This window comes from Prinia subflava, chromosome 23 (genome assembly GCF_021018805.1).
Source record: "Prinia subflava isolate CZ2003 ecotype Zambia chromosome 23, Cam_Psub_1.2, whole genome shotgun sequence".
NCBI classification, from domain to species: Eukaryota; Metazoa; Chordata; class Aves; order Passeriformes; family Cisticolidae; genus Prinia; species Prinia subflava.
In genome coordinates, this window is record NC_086269.1 from 1923011 (window position 1) to 1939073 (window position 16063).

A 16063-nucleotide genomic window follows, 5' to 3' on the forward strand; every position below is an offset into this window, starting at 1 on the left:
TGCCACCCACCCGGGTCTCTCCTGAGGCAGCCTCGAGAGCTGCCCTCGGTGTCACCTCGGTGTCACCTCCGCGGGGAGGAGGCGGCGCTGGGTTCAATCACCCCTGGCGGGGGTTTGGGACCCCCCTGCCCCGCCGGACCCCTCCGGGCTGCGGGAGCGGCGGGGAAATCCCGGTCTGGGTGAGCGATCCCGCGGTTCTCTCCCGGTGCCATCGACCCGCGCTGTCCCCACACACCGCCCGAGCTGCGGTTGGGCTGCTCCGGGAAATTATCGCATTCCTTAATTATCTCCCAAGGGGGATTTACCGCGGGGAGACCACACGGGGAGAGGGTGATGATGATGAGGAGGGAGCCGGGAATGGCCCTGGGGAGCCTCGGCAGCCTTTTCCCCCCTCCCAGGCCTGGAGAACCGTTCCTCTCTCCAGGTTTGTGTCCAGGAGGGCAAAGGGAGGCCCTGTGGAGATGTGGACAGGCTGCACTCGCCCACGCCTCTCCCCTCCCTGATTTTGCCCTAAATGCTGCTTTTTTTCCTGGTTTGGGTGTGCTGGGACTCCTTGGTCAGGCTGTGCCTGTCCCTCTGCCCCTGGGGTGAGGCGTTATGGAATTCTCTCCACGTTATGGAATTATGGAATGGTTTAGGTCGGCAGGAACCTGGAACACCACCCAGTGCCACCCCTGCCATGGCAGGGACACTGCCACTGTCCCTGGGTGCTCCCAGCCCTGTCCAGCCTGGCCTTGGGCACTGCCAGGGACCCAGGGGCAGCCACAGCTGCTCTGGGCACCTGTGCCAGGGGCTGGGCACTGTCACAGGAGGAATTTCATCCCCAAATCCCTTCTAACCCCGCCCTCGGTCACTGTGGATCATTCCCCCCTGTCCTGGCACTGTCACAGGAGGAATTTCATCCCCAAATCCCTTCTAACCCCGCCCTCGGTCACTGTGGATCATTCCCCCCTGTCCTGGCACTCCAGGCTCTTCTCCAAGGCCCCTCCGACCCTCCCAGCGCTCTGGGCCTGCTCCTTTTCCCAACCTTTGGGTGAAAACCTCTCCCTGCACCACCCCCTGGAAAATCCCCGTCCTCCTCCAGCCTGGGAACAGCCCCGTGCCCCCGTTACCCCCTGCCCCTCTCCCTCATCCCTGGATTCCCTCTCCACACCCCCTCCCTTTCCCCAAAATTTTTGGCTGCCCCCAGCCCTGCTGCTCCCTGGGTCTCCCCAAAACCCCTCCCCGCGGGGTCCCCGCTCCCTTGGGGTCTCCCCGGTCCCGGCCCCCCCCATCCCCGGTCCCGGCCCCACCATCCCCATCCCCGGTCCCCCCATCCCGGTCCCGGTGCCCCCATCCCGGTCCCGGTCCCCCCATCCCCGCTCCCGGCCCCCCATCCCGGTCCCGGTGCCCCCATCCCGGTCCCGGTCCCCCCATCCCCGCTCCCGTGGGGTCTCCCCGGTCCCGGCCCCCCCATCCCGGTCCCGGCCCGGGGCGGGGCGGCCCCGGCAGCCGCCAATGGGCGCGGGGGGGCGCGGCCGCCGGGGCCGCCGCTTTTTATCGGCCGGGCCGTGCCGGGCCGAGCCGGGCGGCGGCGGAGCCGGAGCCGGGATCGGGATCGGGATGGAGCGGGCGGCGGGGCCCGGAACCGGCACCGGTTCGGCGCTGGCAGCCTCGCTGGCCGAGGGGCTGATCAAATCGCCGCGGCCGCTGATGAAGAAGCAGGCGGTGAAGCGGCACCACCACAAGCACAACCTCAAGCACCGCTACGAGTTCCTGGAAACGCTGGGCAAAGGCACCTACGGGAAGGTGAAGAAAGCCCGGGAGCGCTCGGGGAAGCTGGTAAGGATCCCCCTGGAGGGGCATCCCGCGTTCCCGGTGTTTCCCCGGTGCATCCCCCCGGGCCCGGTGCGTCCCCACCGGTCCCCGCTGCGTCCCCGCCGCGTTTCGGCGCTCCCTGAGCTCCCCCGCTCCCGCAGCCCGGCCGCGATGCCTCCCCCTCCGGAGCCTCCCCCTCCAACCCGTGCCCGGCGCATCCTTCGGGACCCCCGAGCATCCTCCGGGACCCCCGAGCATCTTCAGGGACCCCCGAGCCTCCCCCGCTCCGAGCACCGCGGCCCCGGTGCGCCCCCCGCCCCAGCCCGGTGCATCCCCCGCCCCTCCGCAGCCGGTGCGGGCTCGGTGCAGCCCCGGCCGGGCCCCGTGCTGCAGGCGGGGGCTCAGCGGGGCCGAGGGCAGCCCGGGAGGGTCTCGACCCCCTCCTCCTCCCGGGGGGCTGCGGCTCCTCTCGCCCACTTGACCGCGGTCGCGCTTCCTGGGGGAAGGAGCGGGCGGGGACGCGGCCGCCAGAGCAAACAGCGCACTCGAGTCTGAAGGGTTTTTCCCTTCCTCTCACCCTGGGCCCGGGCTGCCTCGGCTTTCACACGGGCTGGGGCGCCCGGAGCGCGGCCGGGCTCTCCAAAATCCTGACCCGCCCCAGCCCGCGGGGGAAGCGGCCGTGGCTGAGCGCAGCTCGGCTCTGCCTGGGGAAAAGGGGATCGAACCCCCCGGGAGGGCCGGGTGCTGCTCTGGCCTGTGGGGATCCGCAGGGATTCAGCCTTGGACGTGAATTCTCAGCCTCGAGGGGTGGGAGAGACCCCAAAAGCTCCTGGGCAGGGGGCGACCTGCGGGTGGCAGGACTGGCCCTGCCAGGGGTCGAGCGGGGCGTGAGGTGGGAGCGGCGGCATCCAGCGGGGGAAAACCGCGAACCCACCGGGTTTCCTTGTGAAATCCTGGTGAAATCAGATCCGGAGGCAGCTCTGCCTTTTCCATCGGCCCATCCGAGCCGCTGGATCGCTGCAAACCCGGGGCCTGCAGCTCCCACCCCGGGGCCGCGGGGATCCCTGCCCTCGGCACGGGCCGCGCAATTCGCATCTCCCCGCCCGCACCTGCAGCTCGGAAATCTCCTGCAAAAGCCCCTCAGGACGGGCTCCAGCATCGCTCCATTCTCATGCAAATCCAACCCACGGAGCCTCAATCACCGCGCAGAAAACCCAAGGCTGTGCTCAGCAGCACCGCCCCGGCCTGCCGGAGGAACAGGAGGCTCCAACCCCCAAATCTCCCTTTTTCCACAAATTCCTTCTCGGAGCGCTCAGCATTTCCGGGCCTGTTTAATCTGGGTTTATCCCGAGCTCGGCTGCTGTTTGCTCCTTCCCTGAAGGGGTTTTCACTTCCCAAAGCCGCGGGTGTGAGGGCACCGCTGGCGGGGATCCCGCGGCACCGGCTGGGGCTGAAAAGCCGGAGCTGCTCCATCCGCAGGGATTTGGCCTCTGGCGAATCGGGAATTGCCTCTCGCACACTTGAACCTTCTCGTTTTACCGCCCGGCTTTCTCGTTCCTCTCTGAATTTTAAAATACCTGCGCTCCCAGCGGGCTGATTTGGTTGGAAGGTGACGGGAAATTCCAGGCTCCTGCAGCTGGAGGAAGTTTTGGGACTTCCATGAATTATTTGTCTGGGAAAAAATCCTCTTTTTCTTATGTTAGAAATCCTTTATCTGGAGCGATGTTCCTGCTGAGTGCCTTTCCCAATCCCTACAAAAATCCCTGCAATAGCAGGTGGGGAGGGAGCTGCTGGTTGTTTCCCCCTTCCCTTTATTTTTCCCTTTCCCTTTATTTTTCCCTTCTCTTTTTTTTTCTTCCTTTTTTTTTACCCTTCCTTTTTTTATTATTCCTTTCCCTATTTTCCCCCTATTTTCTTTCCCTTTTTTCCCTTCCCCCTTTTTCCCTTCCCGGGATTTTTTCAGCGTTTTTTGGGGAGGGATCCCGGGATTTTTTCAGCATATTTGGGGGCGAATCCCAGGATTTTTTCAGGGTTTTTTGGGGAGGAATGCCAGGATTTTTCCGGGTTTTTTTGGGGAGAGATTCCGTGATTTTTTTGAGTTTTTTAGGGTAAGAATCTCAAGATTTTTTCAGGGTTTTTTGGGGACGAATCCAGGGATTTTTATGGATCGCTGCTCTTGCCCTGAGCCCTGGCTGAGAATTTTGGGGCTGTGAGCTCCTGGGGCAGCAAGGGGAAGCCCAAAAACTCTGAATTTTTGGGGCCTCGAGATGCTGATGCTGCTGGACTGGGCGTGAGGCTTTGCAGGGGGCAGGAATTTGGAACCAGCAGGAATTTGGGCTCTGCAAGGGTCAGGTAACCGCGGCAGCAGCGAAAAAAAAAAAAAAAAGTTAAAATTTAACCTGTCAAACAAAGGTCAGGAGAAAAGAAAACCTGGCTGGGCTTCCCAGAAGCGTTAAACACTTTCAGTATTGCTTTATCCAGAAACTTGGGCCCGGGTTATTGAACTGCTCCTGGCCAGAGTCCGGTGGCTCCCGGATCCTCCAGGAGCAGTTCCTGCCCTGGCTGGTGCTGCCTGAGGTGGTTGGGTGCCTCAAAAATGGGATTTGGGGGCACCAAAATGGGATTTGGGGGCTCAAAACTGGGATTTGGGGGCACCAAAATGGGATTTGGGGGCACCAAAATGGGATGTGGGGCCTCCAAACTGGGATTTGGGGCCTCCAAACTGGGATTTGGGGCCTCCAAACTGGGATTTGGGGGCTCCAAACTGGGATTTGGGGGCTCCAAACTGGGATTTGGGGCCTCAAAACTGGGATTTGGGGCCTCAAAACTGGGATTTGGGGCCTCAGAACTGGGATTTGGGGGCTCAAAACTGGGATTTGGGGGCTCAAAACTGGGATTTGGGGCCTCAAAACTGGGATTTGGGGCCTCAAAACTGGGATTTGGGGCCTCAAAACTGGGATTTGGGGCCTCAAAACTGGGATTTGGGGCCTCAAAACTGGGATTTGGGGCCTCAAAACTGGGATTTGGGAGCTCAAAAATGGAGATTTGAATCCACAAAACTGGGATTTGGGGGCTCAAAAATGGAATTTGAGGCCCAAAAGTGATTCAGGTGCCCACCTGAGCCCCCTTTCAGAGGCTTCTCCCTGCCGAGATCTCGCTGGTTCCGTTCCTGTTGCCTCCCGCGGGTGCCACAGGCCTGGCTTAGCAAAGCTTGGCTGGGCTGGGCTGGGCTTTGAGGATCGGGGCTTCCACCGCCCCCAAATCCCGAGGCCGAGCATCCCTCCCACCCCCCCGGTGCCTCCCCGGGCCCGCCGGGGGTCCCTGGCCCCTCTCCCCGTTGCTGGGAGACTCCTGCGAGGGTCCCTGGCCGGGATTAAAACTGTTCCGCATTCTTGTCTGGGAGGGAAAAGGAAAAAAAAAAGAAAAAAAGAGAGAAGAAATGAAAGGTTCTGCGGGATTCAGTTGTAAATTCAGCCCTGGGAGCGCATTGTGTGTGCAGCCCCTTTGAAAGGGGATTAGAAGGGGTCTATTCTTACTCCTCCCTTTTCAATCTCCTCGCAGAGGAAAAACCTGAAAACGCCAAGGAAAGCCTGGAAAAGTGCGGCTCTCCCTCCCCGTTCCGAGGAGGGATCTGCTTTTTCACCTAGAAATAAAAAAATAAATATAAATTAAAAAAAAAAAAAAAAAAAAAGTGTTTTAGAGGCAAACAAAAACCCGACGTGTGGGGTTTATTTTTTTTTTTATTTTATTTTTTTTTTCCTTTTCCTGGCCGCAGGAATTGGCTGGTGCCGTTGTTGTTGTTGAGGTTATCTCCTGAGTCATGTGTGCAGGGCACATCCCTGCAGAGCCCAAAAACCGGGAGCGGGGCTGTGATAACCAAGAGGAGGCTCAGGGAGCCCCAAAAATCAGGAGTTCTACCTGTTCTACCCGATGGGGGAGTCCTGGGGAGCCCCAAAAGTCAGGAGTGGGGCTGTGCTGAATGCAGGATGAGGCTCGGAGAGCCCCAAAAATGAGCAGCAGGGCAGTGGTACCCAGGATGAGGCTCGGGGAGCCCCAAAAATCGGGAGTGGGGCTGTTTTATTCGATGGAGGAGTCTTGGGGAGCCCCAAAAATGAGAAGTGGGGCTGTGAGAGCCAAGAGGAGGCTCGGGAACCCCAAAAATAGGGAGCGGGGCTGTTATTCCTGATGGGGGACGATCAAGGAGCCCCAAAAATCAGGAGTGGGGCTGTGCTGAATGCAGGATGAGGCTCGGGGAGCCCCAAAAATCAGGAACGAGGTTGTTCTACCTGATGGGGGGAGGCTCAAGGAGCCCCAAAAATGAGGAGCAGGGCAGTGGTACCCAGGATGAGGCTCAGGGAGCCACAAAAATCGGGAGTGGGGCTGTTTTACCTGATGGAGGAGCCTTGGGGAGCCCCAAAAATCAGGGCTGTGCTACCTGGGAGGAGGCTCGGGCCCCCCAAAATTAGCAGGGCTGTGTTACCTGATGGGGGAGGCTCAAGGAGTCCCCCAAAATCGGGAGCAGGGCTGTGCTATCCGCAGGACAAGGCTCAAGGAGGCCCTAAAAATGAGCAGAGCTGTTCTACCCAATAGTGGAGCCTTGGGGAGCCCCAAAAATCAGGGCTGTGTTACCTGGGAGGAGCTCGGGCCCCCAAAAATGAGGAGCTGTCACAGGTGTCCCTCGGAGGAGCTTCTCCCTCCTGTGCAGCAGCAGGATTTGGGGAGAATAAACCCCAAATGGATAAAATCCGCTTTTCTGGGAACTGTTTCCATGGAGCTGCACCGCTCAGCTCGTGGGGATCTCATTTGGGAGCCCCTTCCCGAAGGAGGGGAGGGAGGAATCGAGGAATTCCTTCCTTTGGGAATTCACAGCCCCCTCTGTGCTCGCCCGCAGGTGGCCATCAAATCCATCCGGAAGGACAAAATCAAGGACGAGCAGGACCTTGTGCACATCCGCAGGGAGATTGAGATCATGTCCTCCCTCAACCACCCCCACATCATCGCCGTGCACGAAGGTGAGCCCTCCTTTCCCTGCCCTTTCCAGCTGCGTCCGCGATGGGAACGGGCTGGGGCTCTTTGGATGGGTTTGGCCCGGTTCTCTCCTCCCTTCCAGGACCTGGCTCCCGTTCCTGGTCGCTCACAGGGAACGCAGTTGCTCCCGGGCTGAGTTCTCCTCCCTTCCAGGACCTGGCTCCCGTTCCTGGTCGCTCACAGGGAACGCAGTTGCTCCCGGGCTGAGTTCTCCTCCCTTCCAAGACCTGGCTCCCGTTCCTGGTCGCTCACAGGGAATGCTGTTGCTCCCGGGCTGAGTTCTCCTCCCTTCCAAGACCTGGCTCCCGTTCCTGGTCGCTCACAGGGAATGCTGTTGCTCCCGGGCTGTGTTTTCCCTGGCCAGGGGAAATACCTGCTCCAGAAATAGCAGGACCCTTCCTGCCCCGTCCCCTCCCTCCCAGGCGGGGAATCCGCTCCAATGTGGATTTTGGAAGGTGGAAGCCTCGCTGGGGCTGTGGAAGGGGAGCAGGGGCTGTGCTCATCCCAGAATTTGGAGTTCTCATGGATCAGCCCCGAGCCCGAGGCTGGATTTAACCTCAGTCCTGGAGCTTTCCTCGTTCCCTCCCCGGGGCACTGGAAAACCAAACCACAGGAGAGTTCTGGCGCTCCGGGCTTGGCTTTACGGCCAGGGCCGGGCTTTGCTGCCGCGGGCGGGCTGGGATAACCCAGGAGAAATCTCTCCAGGTCCGAGCAGAACCAGGCTCAGCCCTCGGGCTGGAACCCGCCGTGCCCCTGCCCTCCCTCGGGCTGGCTCTGCCCCCGCAGCGGGCTCTTGAAGGGCTCCGAGCCCTTTTGTGCCGCAAACAAAGGCGAGAGCGGGCTGGCAGCTCCTCCGCGGTGTTTGCAGCGCTGAGTCACCGCTGGAATTCAGCAACGCCGAGGTGCAAACAGGAAGGGAAACGCGGCGGCTCCCGGCTCCAGCCTGAGCCTTTTTTGGGAGCGGTGGGAACAGGCAGGAAGGTCACCAGCGATGTCACCTCCCCCGTGGTGGGGGGTTCCAGCAAAGAGCTGCAAGCCTGCGTCACCTCGGTGGTGGCAGAGCTGCTGTGGTGACAAACAGAGCTGCTGTGGTGGCACAACCACTGTGGTGACAGAGCTGCTGTGGTGACAGAGCTGCTGTGGTGACACAGACAGTGGTGGCACAACCACTGTGGTGACATAGCCTCAGTGGTGACATAGCCTCAGTGGTGGCACAGCCTAGGTGGTGGCACAGCCTCGGTGGTGACAGAGCTGCTGCAGTGACAGAGCTGCTGTGGTGGCACAGTCTCTGTGGTGACAGAGATTTTGTGGTGACAGAGATGCTGTGGTGGCAGGGCCACTGTGGTGACAGAGCTGCTGTGGTGACGAACAGAGCTGCTGTGGTGACACAACCACTGTGGTGACAGAGCTTTTGTGGTGACACAGCCTCTGTGGTGACAGAGCTGCTGTGGTGACACAGCCTCTATGGTGACACAACCACTGTGCTGACAGAGCTTTTGTGGTGGCACAGCCTCGGTGGTGACAGAGCTTTTGAGATGACAGAGCTGGTGGTGGCACAGTCTCTGTGGTGGCACAGCCTCGGGGGTGGCACAGGCACAGGGCCAGCAGCCCTGGTGGCACCGGGGGCTGTAGGTGACAGCTCTGGGGGCTGTCGGTGACAGCTCTGGTGGCCCCCCCAGACCTGCAGGCCCCTGCTTAGCCCAGGACCGAGGGCAGGGATTGGGGTGGGCAGATCCAGGTCAATCAAAGCTTTACTGCTCATTAACAGGAGTGTCCTAATGAGAACCCCACAGCCCCCAGGACCCCGTTTAACCCTTTCCTGCATCCCGCAGTGTTTGAGAACAGCAGCAAGATCGTCATCGTGATGGAATACGCCAGCAAGGGCGACCTGTACGACTACATCAGCGAGCGGCAGCGCCTCTCCGAGCAGGAGGCGCGGCACTTCTTCCGCCAGGTCGTGTCCGCCGTCTACTACTGCCACAAGGTGGGCTGGCACTGCCATTCCTGGGGGTTTTCCATGATTTCCTGGTGGGAGAGAGGCTGGATGTGCTCCTGAGAACTCCTCCTGATGGTTTTCCAAGGGGAGAGAGGTTGGATGGGCTCTGGGTGCTCCTCATGATGATTTCCTTGCACGATAGAGGCTCATGGGCTCCTCATCCCTCCTCCTGATGGTTTTCCAATGGGAAAGTGGCTGGATGGGCTCTTGGGTGCTCCTTCCGATGATTTTCCAAGGGGAGAAAGGCTGGATGGGCTCCTCATCCCTTCTCCTGATGATTTTCCAAGGGGAGAGAAGCTGGATGGGCTCCTCATCCCTTCTGATGATTTTCCAAGGGGAGAGAAGCTGGATGGGCTCTGGGTGTTTCTCCTGATGATTTTCCAAGGGGAAATAGGCTGGATGGGCTCTGGGCGCTCCTCCCAATGATTTTCCAAGGGGAGAGAGCCTGGATGGGCCCTGGCCACTCCTCACTATGATTTCCTGGCAGGATAGAGGGTCATGGGCTCGTCCCAATGATTTTCCAAGGGGAGGGAGGCTCGATGGGCTCTGGGTGTTCCTCCCATGATTTTCCAAGGGGAGAAAGGCTGGATGGGCTCCTCATCCCTTCTCCCGATGATTTCCTGGTGGGAGAGAGCCTGGATGGGCCCTGGGTGCTCTCCCCACAGCAGAGCGGGCAGGGAGCCCCGGGGAGGGGAGAGGAGCTCGTGGCTCTGCGCCTTTCCCAGCAGAAGGGCTGATCCTGCAGGGTGTGGCAGTGCCCCGGCAGCTTTGGGGAGGTCCTGGCCTCACGGTGTGGAGGTGACTAACCCGGCCTGGCAGTTGTCACCTCCCCTCCCACCCCGGCAGACGGAGACGCCCAGGGCTGCCCGCGGGGCTGGAAGCCGAGCCCTGGGTCACCTGTCCCGTTCCTGAGGGGAACGTAAAGCTGCAGGACCCTCCTTGGGGCTGTGGATGATTCCCTGTCAGGACCCTCCTTGGGGCTGTGGATTGTGCCCTGGCAGGACCCTCCTTGGGGCTGTGGATAGTGCCCTGTCAGGACCCTCCTTGGGGCTGTGGATGGTGCCCTGGCAGGACCCTCCTTGGGGCTGTGGATTGTGCCCTGGCAGGACCCTCCTTGGGGCTGTGGATGATTCCCTGTCAGGACCCTCCTTGGGGCTGTGGATTGTGCCCTGGCAGGACCCTCCTTGGGGCTGTGGATTGTGCCCTGGCAGGACCCTCCTTGGGGCTGTGGATGATTCCCTGTCAGGACCCTACTTGGGGCTGTGCATTGTGCCCTGGCAGGACCCTCCTTGGGGCTGTGGGTGAAGCTCTGGCAGGACCCTCTTTGGTGCCCTGCCAGGACTCTCCTTGGTGCCCTGCCAGGACCCTCCTTGGGGCTGTGGATGGTGCCCTGGCAGGACCCTCCTCAGGGCTGTGGGTGATTCCCTGGCAGGACCCTCCTTGGTGCCCTGTCAGGACCCTCCTGGGGGCTGTGAATGGTGCCCTGGCAGGACCCTCCATCCTGAGGGTCTCCCAGGAGCTCCCTGGAGATCCCAGGCCGTGCCCCAGCCCTGGGTGGGCGCAGGGGCCACAGGGCAGTGCTGACCCCAGCCCGGCTGGGCACAGCCAGCCCTGGCCGGGCAGGAGCTGAGCCCTGGCAGAGCTGGAGCCCAGGGTGACACCTGGCGCTGGCACCTCCCTGCTCCTGCTGCCAAGCTGGTGCCACCCGGGCTGGGCCACCCATCCCAGGGCCGGGCCACCCATCCCGGGCCACACCCGCGCTGCTGGCAGCTCCTGTGCCCGGCAGTGACCTCCCCGACCTCCCCGACCTTCCCTCCCCCAAACCCCGCACGAGTCAACCCCGGCTCTCCCCGCAGAACGGGATCGTGCACCGGGACCTGAAGCTGGAGAACATCCTGCTGGACGCCAACGGGAACATCAAGGTGAGGGGCTGGCACTGCCCGGTGTCACCAGAGGAGGGACACGGGGTGACCTCAACACCTCGGGGTGCTCCTCAGAGCTCTGGCACCTCCTGGAACGCCGTTTTCCCGGGAAAAGCGGAGCCAGGAGAGCTGGCAGAGCCTGGCGGCCGAGCAGATCTGGTGAAGCCATGACTGATAAGAGCCTGCTGATAAGAGAGGGCAAAGTCTGAGCGTTTCTGCTCCGCTCTTTTCCCGGTTTCTGCGTGTGCCAGCCAGGAAACCCCGGCGGTGTTTTGTGCCAGGGAGGAAGGGCACGGCCCGGCCCGGCCAGGGCTCCCCGCGGTCCCTGATAACGGGTTTATCTCCGCCGGGGTAATTCTGCAATTGGGAGCTCGAGGGCAGCCACGGAACCTCCTGCCCGGTGTGAGGTGACAGCTGTAATGAGGATAATGAGGATAATGAGGATAATGAGCGCCTGTGCGAGGTGCAGTTGATAGGGACGGCTGCAGCCCCGGGAATGAACTGGAGGAGAGCCTGGAGGCCCTTCCAGCCTCACCTTCCCGCTCTGCTCCCGCTGCTATGCCTGGGATGAGGTTTTGGGGAGGCAGAGAGCAGCAGGAGCCACCTCAGGGGTGGGAAATGAGGCTGGGGGTGCCCCCCGAGGGGAGTCAGAACCAAGGGCAGCCCTGGTTTGGAGCAGGTTCATCCATGGAGAGCTCCAGGGGAGCTTTCAGCCTTGGGGAGCTCGGGAAAGGGGAATTTGGGAAAAAGTGGAACTTTGGGAAAGGAGAGCTTTGGGAAAGGAGAGCTTTGGGAAAGGAGAGCTTTGGGAAAGGGGAGCTTTGGGAAAGGGGAACTTTGGGAAAGGGGAACTTTGGGAAAGGGGAACTTCAGGAAAGGGGAGCCTTGGTGGATGACAGCCGTGTTTGTCCCCCCAGATCGCAGATTTCGGGCTGTCCAACGTTTTCCAGCAGGACAAGCTGCTGCAGACCTACTGCGGCAGCCCCCTGTACGCGTCCCCCGAGATCATCAACGGGCGGCCCTACAGGGGCCCCGAGGTGGGTCCTGCCTCCCTGCGGGCTGCGGGATCGCTCCGGGCTTTTCCCGGGGTGTTTTGGGATAACAGCGCCCCCGAGCCCGGGCACTGCGGGGCTGTGGGAGCGCGGGGGTCCCGCCCCTCGCTCTGTCCCTTCCCTGTGGCCATCCTGGGAGCCACTCTGGTGGGGTGGGGACCAGGACAGCCCGGTCCTGCTGTCCCCTCCAGGCTCCTGTGTCCCTTTCCCAGGTGGACAGCTGGTCCCTGGGTGTCCTCCTCTACATCCTGGTCCACGGCACGATGCCCTTCGATGGCCACGACTACAAGACTCTGGTCAAGCAGATCACGAGCGGCGACTACCGGGAGCCCACCAAGCTCTCAGGTAGGGACACCCCCGTCCCCCCGGTGTCCCCCTTCCCCGTGTCCCCTCCTGTGCCTGACCCGTCCCTTCCCCAGATGCCTGCGGGCTGATCCGGTGGATGCTGATGGTGAACCCCGAGCGCCGGGCCACCATCGAGGACATCGCCACGCACTGGTGGGTCAACTGGGGCTACAGGATGCCGCTGGGCGAGCAGGAGCTGCTGCGGGACAGCGAATCCCCGCTGGCCACGGTGGCCGAGTGGCTGCGCCGCTCGTCGCGGCCGCTGCTGGAGAACGGCTCCAAGGTGCGCTGCTTCCTCAAGCAGCACATCCCCGGCGCGGCCCTGGAGCGGCAGCGCTCCCTCAAGAAGTCCAAGAAGGAGAACGACGTCTCGCACGGGCCGCAGGAGGTGCCCGCGGGTCCCGAGAACCCCTCCAAGTCCATCCTCAAGCGGCCCAAGGGCATCCTGAAGAAGAGGAACTCGTGCGAGCAGAAGGTGCCGGGCCCGGGGCCGCCGCCGGGGGAGGACGCGGAGGGGCTGCCCGGGGGGCTCTCCCGGATCCCGCCCGCGGGAGCAGCGCCCAGGAAGGGAATCCTGAAGAAGCCCTCGGCCCGGGAGTCGGGCTATTACTCATCACTGGAGTGCTCCGAGTCCGGGGATGTGCTGGACGCGGCGAGCTTGGACCTGGACGGGGCCGTGTTCGCCGAGCCCCCCTCGCCGCCCCCGCCGGGGCTCCCGGCCCGCAGGAAAGGCATCCTCAAACACAGGGGCAAGTTCTCCTCGGGCGGCGCCGAGCCCGGGAGCTCCCCCGGGAGGGGCTTCGGGGCTTTCGGCGAGGTGTCCCTGCCGCAAACCCCCCGTGCCCGCCCGGCCAGCGCCGTCAGCGAGGACAGCATCCTGTCCACCGAGTCCTTCGACCGCCTGGAGCTGCCCGCCCGCGGCCCGCCCGGCGCCGGGGCCATGCGGGGCTGCGCGTCCGCCGAGAGCCTCCTGCGGCTGGAGGAGGAGGAGGAGCGGGAGGAAGGGCGGCGGCTGCGCCGCTGGACTGTCACCCACTGCCGCAGCCCCTTGGCGGAGAGCAGCGCGTCGCTGGCGGGCTGTGACAATGACACCGAGCTCTACCGGCGCGCCGTGGCCGTCGGGGTGAAGCTGAGCTGAGCTCGCCTCCCTCCCCGCAGGGCTCCCCCGGGGGGCTGTGGCGCGTTTTGGGGAGGGGGCTGAGCCTCCCTTCCTTCCCCGGTGCTGCTGATCCACATCCCACGGGTTTATTTGGCAGCCTCGGGGCCTGGGGATGCCCCGGGGCAGGGACATTTAATGGACCAAAGCCCCCAAAGTGACCCCCGAGGAGGGGCTGGGGGTCCCCCGGAGGCTCCTCGCTGCCGTCCTGCCCTCTGGAACAGGCTCATCTCACTGCGGGGGTGAAAGCAAAGGGTTGGGGATGGGTGGGGAGGGGATTTTTGGTTTCTTTGCACTGTTTTTGGCTGCACAAGGTAACGGAGGGGGTGGGTGATATACCTCAAACAAGCTGCTGATGTAGCAGGGTGCTGGCGAGGGCTCAAAGGTGCTGCCCGTGGGCTTCGGGAGGTGCTGGGGGGCACCCAGGCCACGGCTCTGCCCTCTCCTGGGCGCTGAGAAACTGGATGTGGCCAAAAAAAATTAGCCCGTGGGCTGGGAAATGCTGTGATGCCAACATCTCTTATTGTAATGTGGGGGGGAAAAAAGAAAAAAAAAAGAAAAAAAGGTGCCTTGGGTGAGGCACCGTGTCTTTATTTATTGCCTTTGTCCAGGCTGGTGTGGAGGGTGCGGGTTCCACAGCGGCCTCCCGGGGGTGTTTTTGGGGAGGTGGCCGTGTCCTTGTGTCACACGGCTCCCTTGCACTATTGCCACGTGTGCTCGCTGGCCCTTTCCCCTCTCCGGGGGAAGGGTTCGTGTTTTCCCTCCTTCCTACAGCACGGGCTGGAGAAAACCCATTAAATTAAAAGCAAACGGTAAAGCTGAGTGGTGGCCTTGATTGCTGGGGGTGAGGGAGGGGCTGCCTGCGCCAGCCTGGTGTCCCTGCCCTGTTACTGTCCCACTGTCCCCATCCCTGTCCCCCTGTCCCTGTCTGTATCCTGCTGTCCCCCTGTCCCTGTCCTGTCCCTGTCTCTGCCCTGTTACTGTCTCTGCCCTGCTACTGTCCCTGTCCCCGTCCCCTGTCCCTGTCCCTCTCTGTGTCCCGCTGTCCCTGTCCCGAGAAATGCCCTCGGATGGGGCAGCTGAGCCCGGTGACATCCCGAGGACAGCCGGGGGACATCCCGAGGACAGCCGGGGGACAGCCCGGGGACAGCCCGGGGACAGCCCGGTGCCACCGGGAGAGCTGCGGTACCCGCCCCCCACCCCTGCGCTCCCGGGATTCCCCCGGCAGCCCCTGGAAACGCTCCTTTCATCCCAGCCTCGCTTTCCGCCGCCCCCGAGCCCCCTCTCAGCCCCCCACCATCATCGGCGGCTCTTTTATCCACCCAACCCTTTCATCATCCCCAGCCTCGGCAATCCCCGCCCTGCCGGGCCCCGCGGGGGTTTGGGGCGGCTGGAAATGACCTCAGAAATGAGAAAATGCCATTTTTGGGGGGTGACCTCAGCCCCAAACGCTGCGGTCGCTGCCCGGGGTGTGGGAGCGGGGCTGGGCTCCTGCAGGGGAACCGGGAGAGACCCCCGAAGGTGAATTTTGGGGGGTGAGGGGATGTTGGGAGAGCTGTGGGTTGTCCTGTGGGTTTCCATCCACTGATCCAAGCTCCCCTGGCCACTGTCCCAAGGAATTATCCAGCCTGGACCCTCCTCCTGCTGATCCTGGGGGAAATTTTTGTTCCTCACTGCTGCATCCCGGGGTTTGGGAATGCAACCATGGCCACTGGACAGGTGTCCACGGGAACTGGGCATTCCCAAGGATTTTTAATGGGAATACTGGGGTGGGTGGTCTGTGCCTCACCCGGGGGCGGCTTTGGGACCCACATCCCCCCCGAGCAGAGGCAGAGCCCTGAAAAAGGGGAGAAAAAAGGGAATTTTGGGGTCGGGGCTGGCTGTGGGAGCAGAACGAGCGGCCCCAGCGCCGCTCCCAGCAGGGAGGGTGTCCTGGCAGAGCTGTGGGAGCTCCCCCGGCCCTGAGTCACCCCCGGCAGCGCCTCCTTCCCGGGCTTGTGCCGGGAATCCCGGATCCCCCTCGGGCTCGGGGGGACGCGGGGGTGACCCCAGGGACAGCCTGTGACCCCTGGATCCCTCTGGAGCTTCCCAAAAGCGCTGGGAAGGGCACGGATGAGGGGGCCACGGGCAGCTCTCATTAACCGGTGGCTCTTAATGACTCCCAGAGCAGCTCAGGGGTGCCCCTGGAGCTCCGGAATTTGGGTGGCGCCTCCCCTCCGGCGCGGCCGAGCTCCTTCTTTGGAACCTTGGGATTGTTCCTTCCTGTCGGGGTCCCCCGCTGGTTCCTCCCCTCCTCGGGTTTTGTCTCAGAGTTGTTTTTTGTGCGTCTGACACATCGTGGGCCCAGAGCCAGGGATATTTCTGAGACATTTTGTCAGAACTCTGAGTGCCGGAACAATTAACACAACAAAGCTGAGGTGTTCCTTTGCCTCTGATTCTTTCAAAGTGGGGAATTTTTTTTTGTAGTTCTTTTTTATTTTATTATTTTTTTAAGGTGCCTCCAGAACCACCTGTTTGATTGCTGGATTTCTTTGAAGATCTAAAGGAGAGAAATCCCCACATGAAAGTCCTCCCGGCGTCAAAGGCACCCTGGAGAGGCCCAAAAAAAAAATGGGGAGAAAGCGGTGCCCGGAAACTTTGATCCAAATTTTCTGGAGCACAAGAAATGTCTGGGTCACACCTGAGGCAAAAACACAACCCCAGACCCCACTGGGGACCTGGCTGGCCGAGCTCTGGTGGCCGCTCTGAAGCTCCTGTGCCCTCCTGG

General features: G+C 62.1%; 1 protein-coding gene across 1 annotated transcript; it reads left to right on the forward strand.

The window, feature by feature from the left end:
- Nucleotides 1-1552: 1552 nt before the first annotated feature.
- On the forward strand, nucleotides 1553-13509 carry NUAK2 (NUAK family kinase 2). The gene is made up of 7 exons (XM_063418114.1): nucleotides 1553-1821; nucleotides 6689-6809; nucleotides 8658-8809; nucleotides 10678-10743; nucleotides 11661-11780; nucleotides 12008-12140; nucleotides 12215-13509. The coding sequence occupies exons 1-7, from the start codon at nucleotides 1603-1605 to the stop codon at nucleotides 13276-13278; spliced, it is 1875 nt and encodes a 624-aa protein (XP_063274184.1). The 5' UTR covers nucleotides 1553-1602; the 3' UTR covers nucleotides 13279-13509.
- The last annotated feature ends 2554 nt before the right edge of the window (nucleotides 13510-16063 follow it).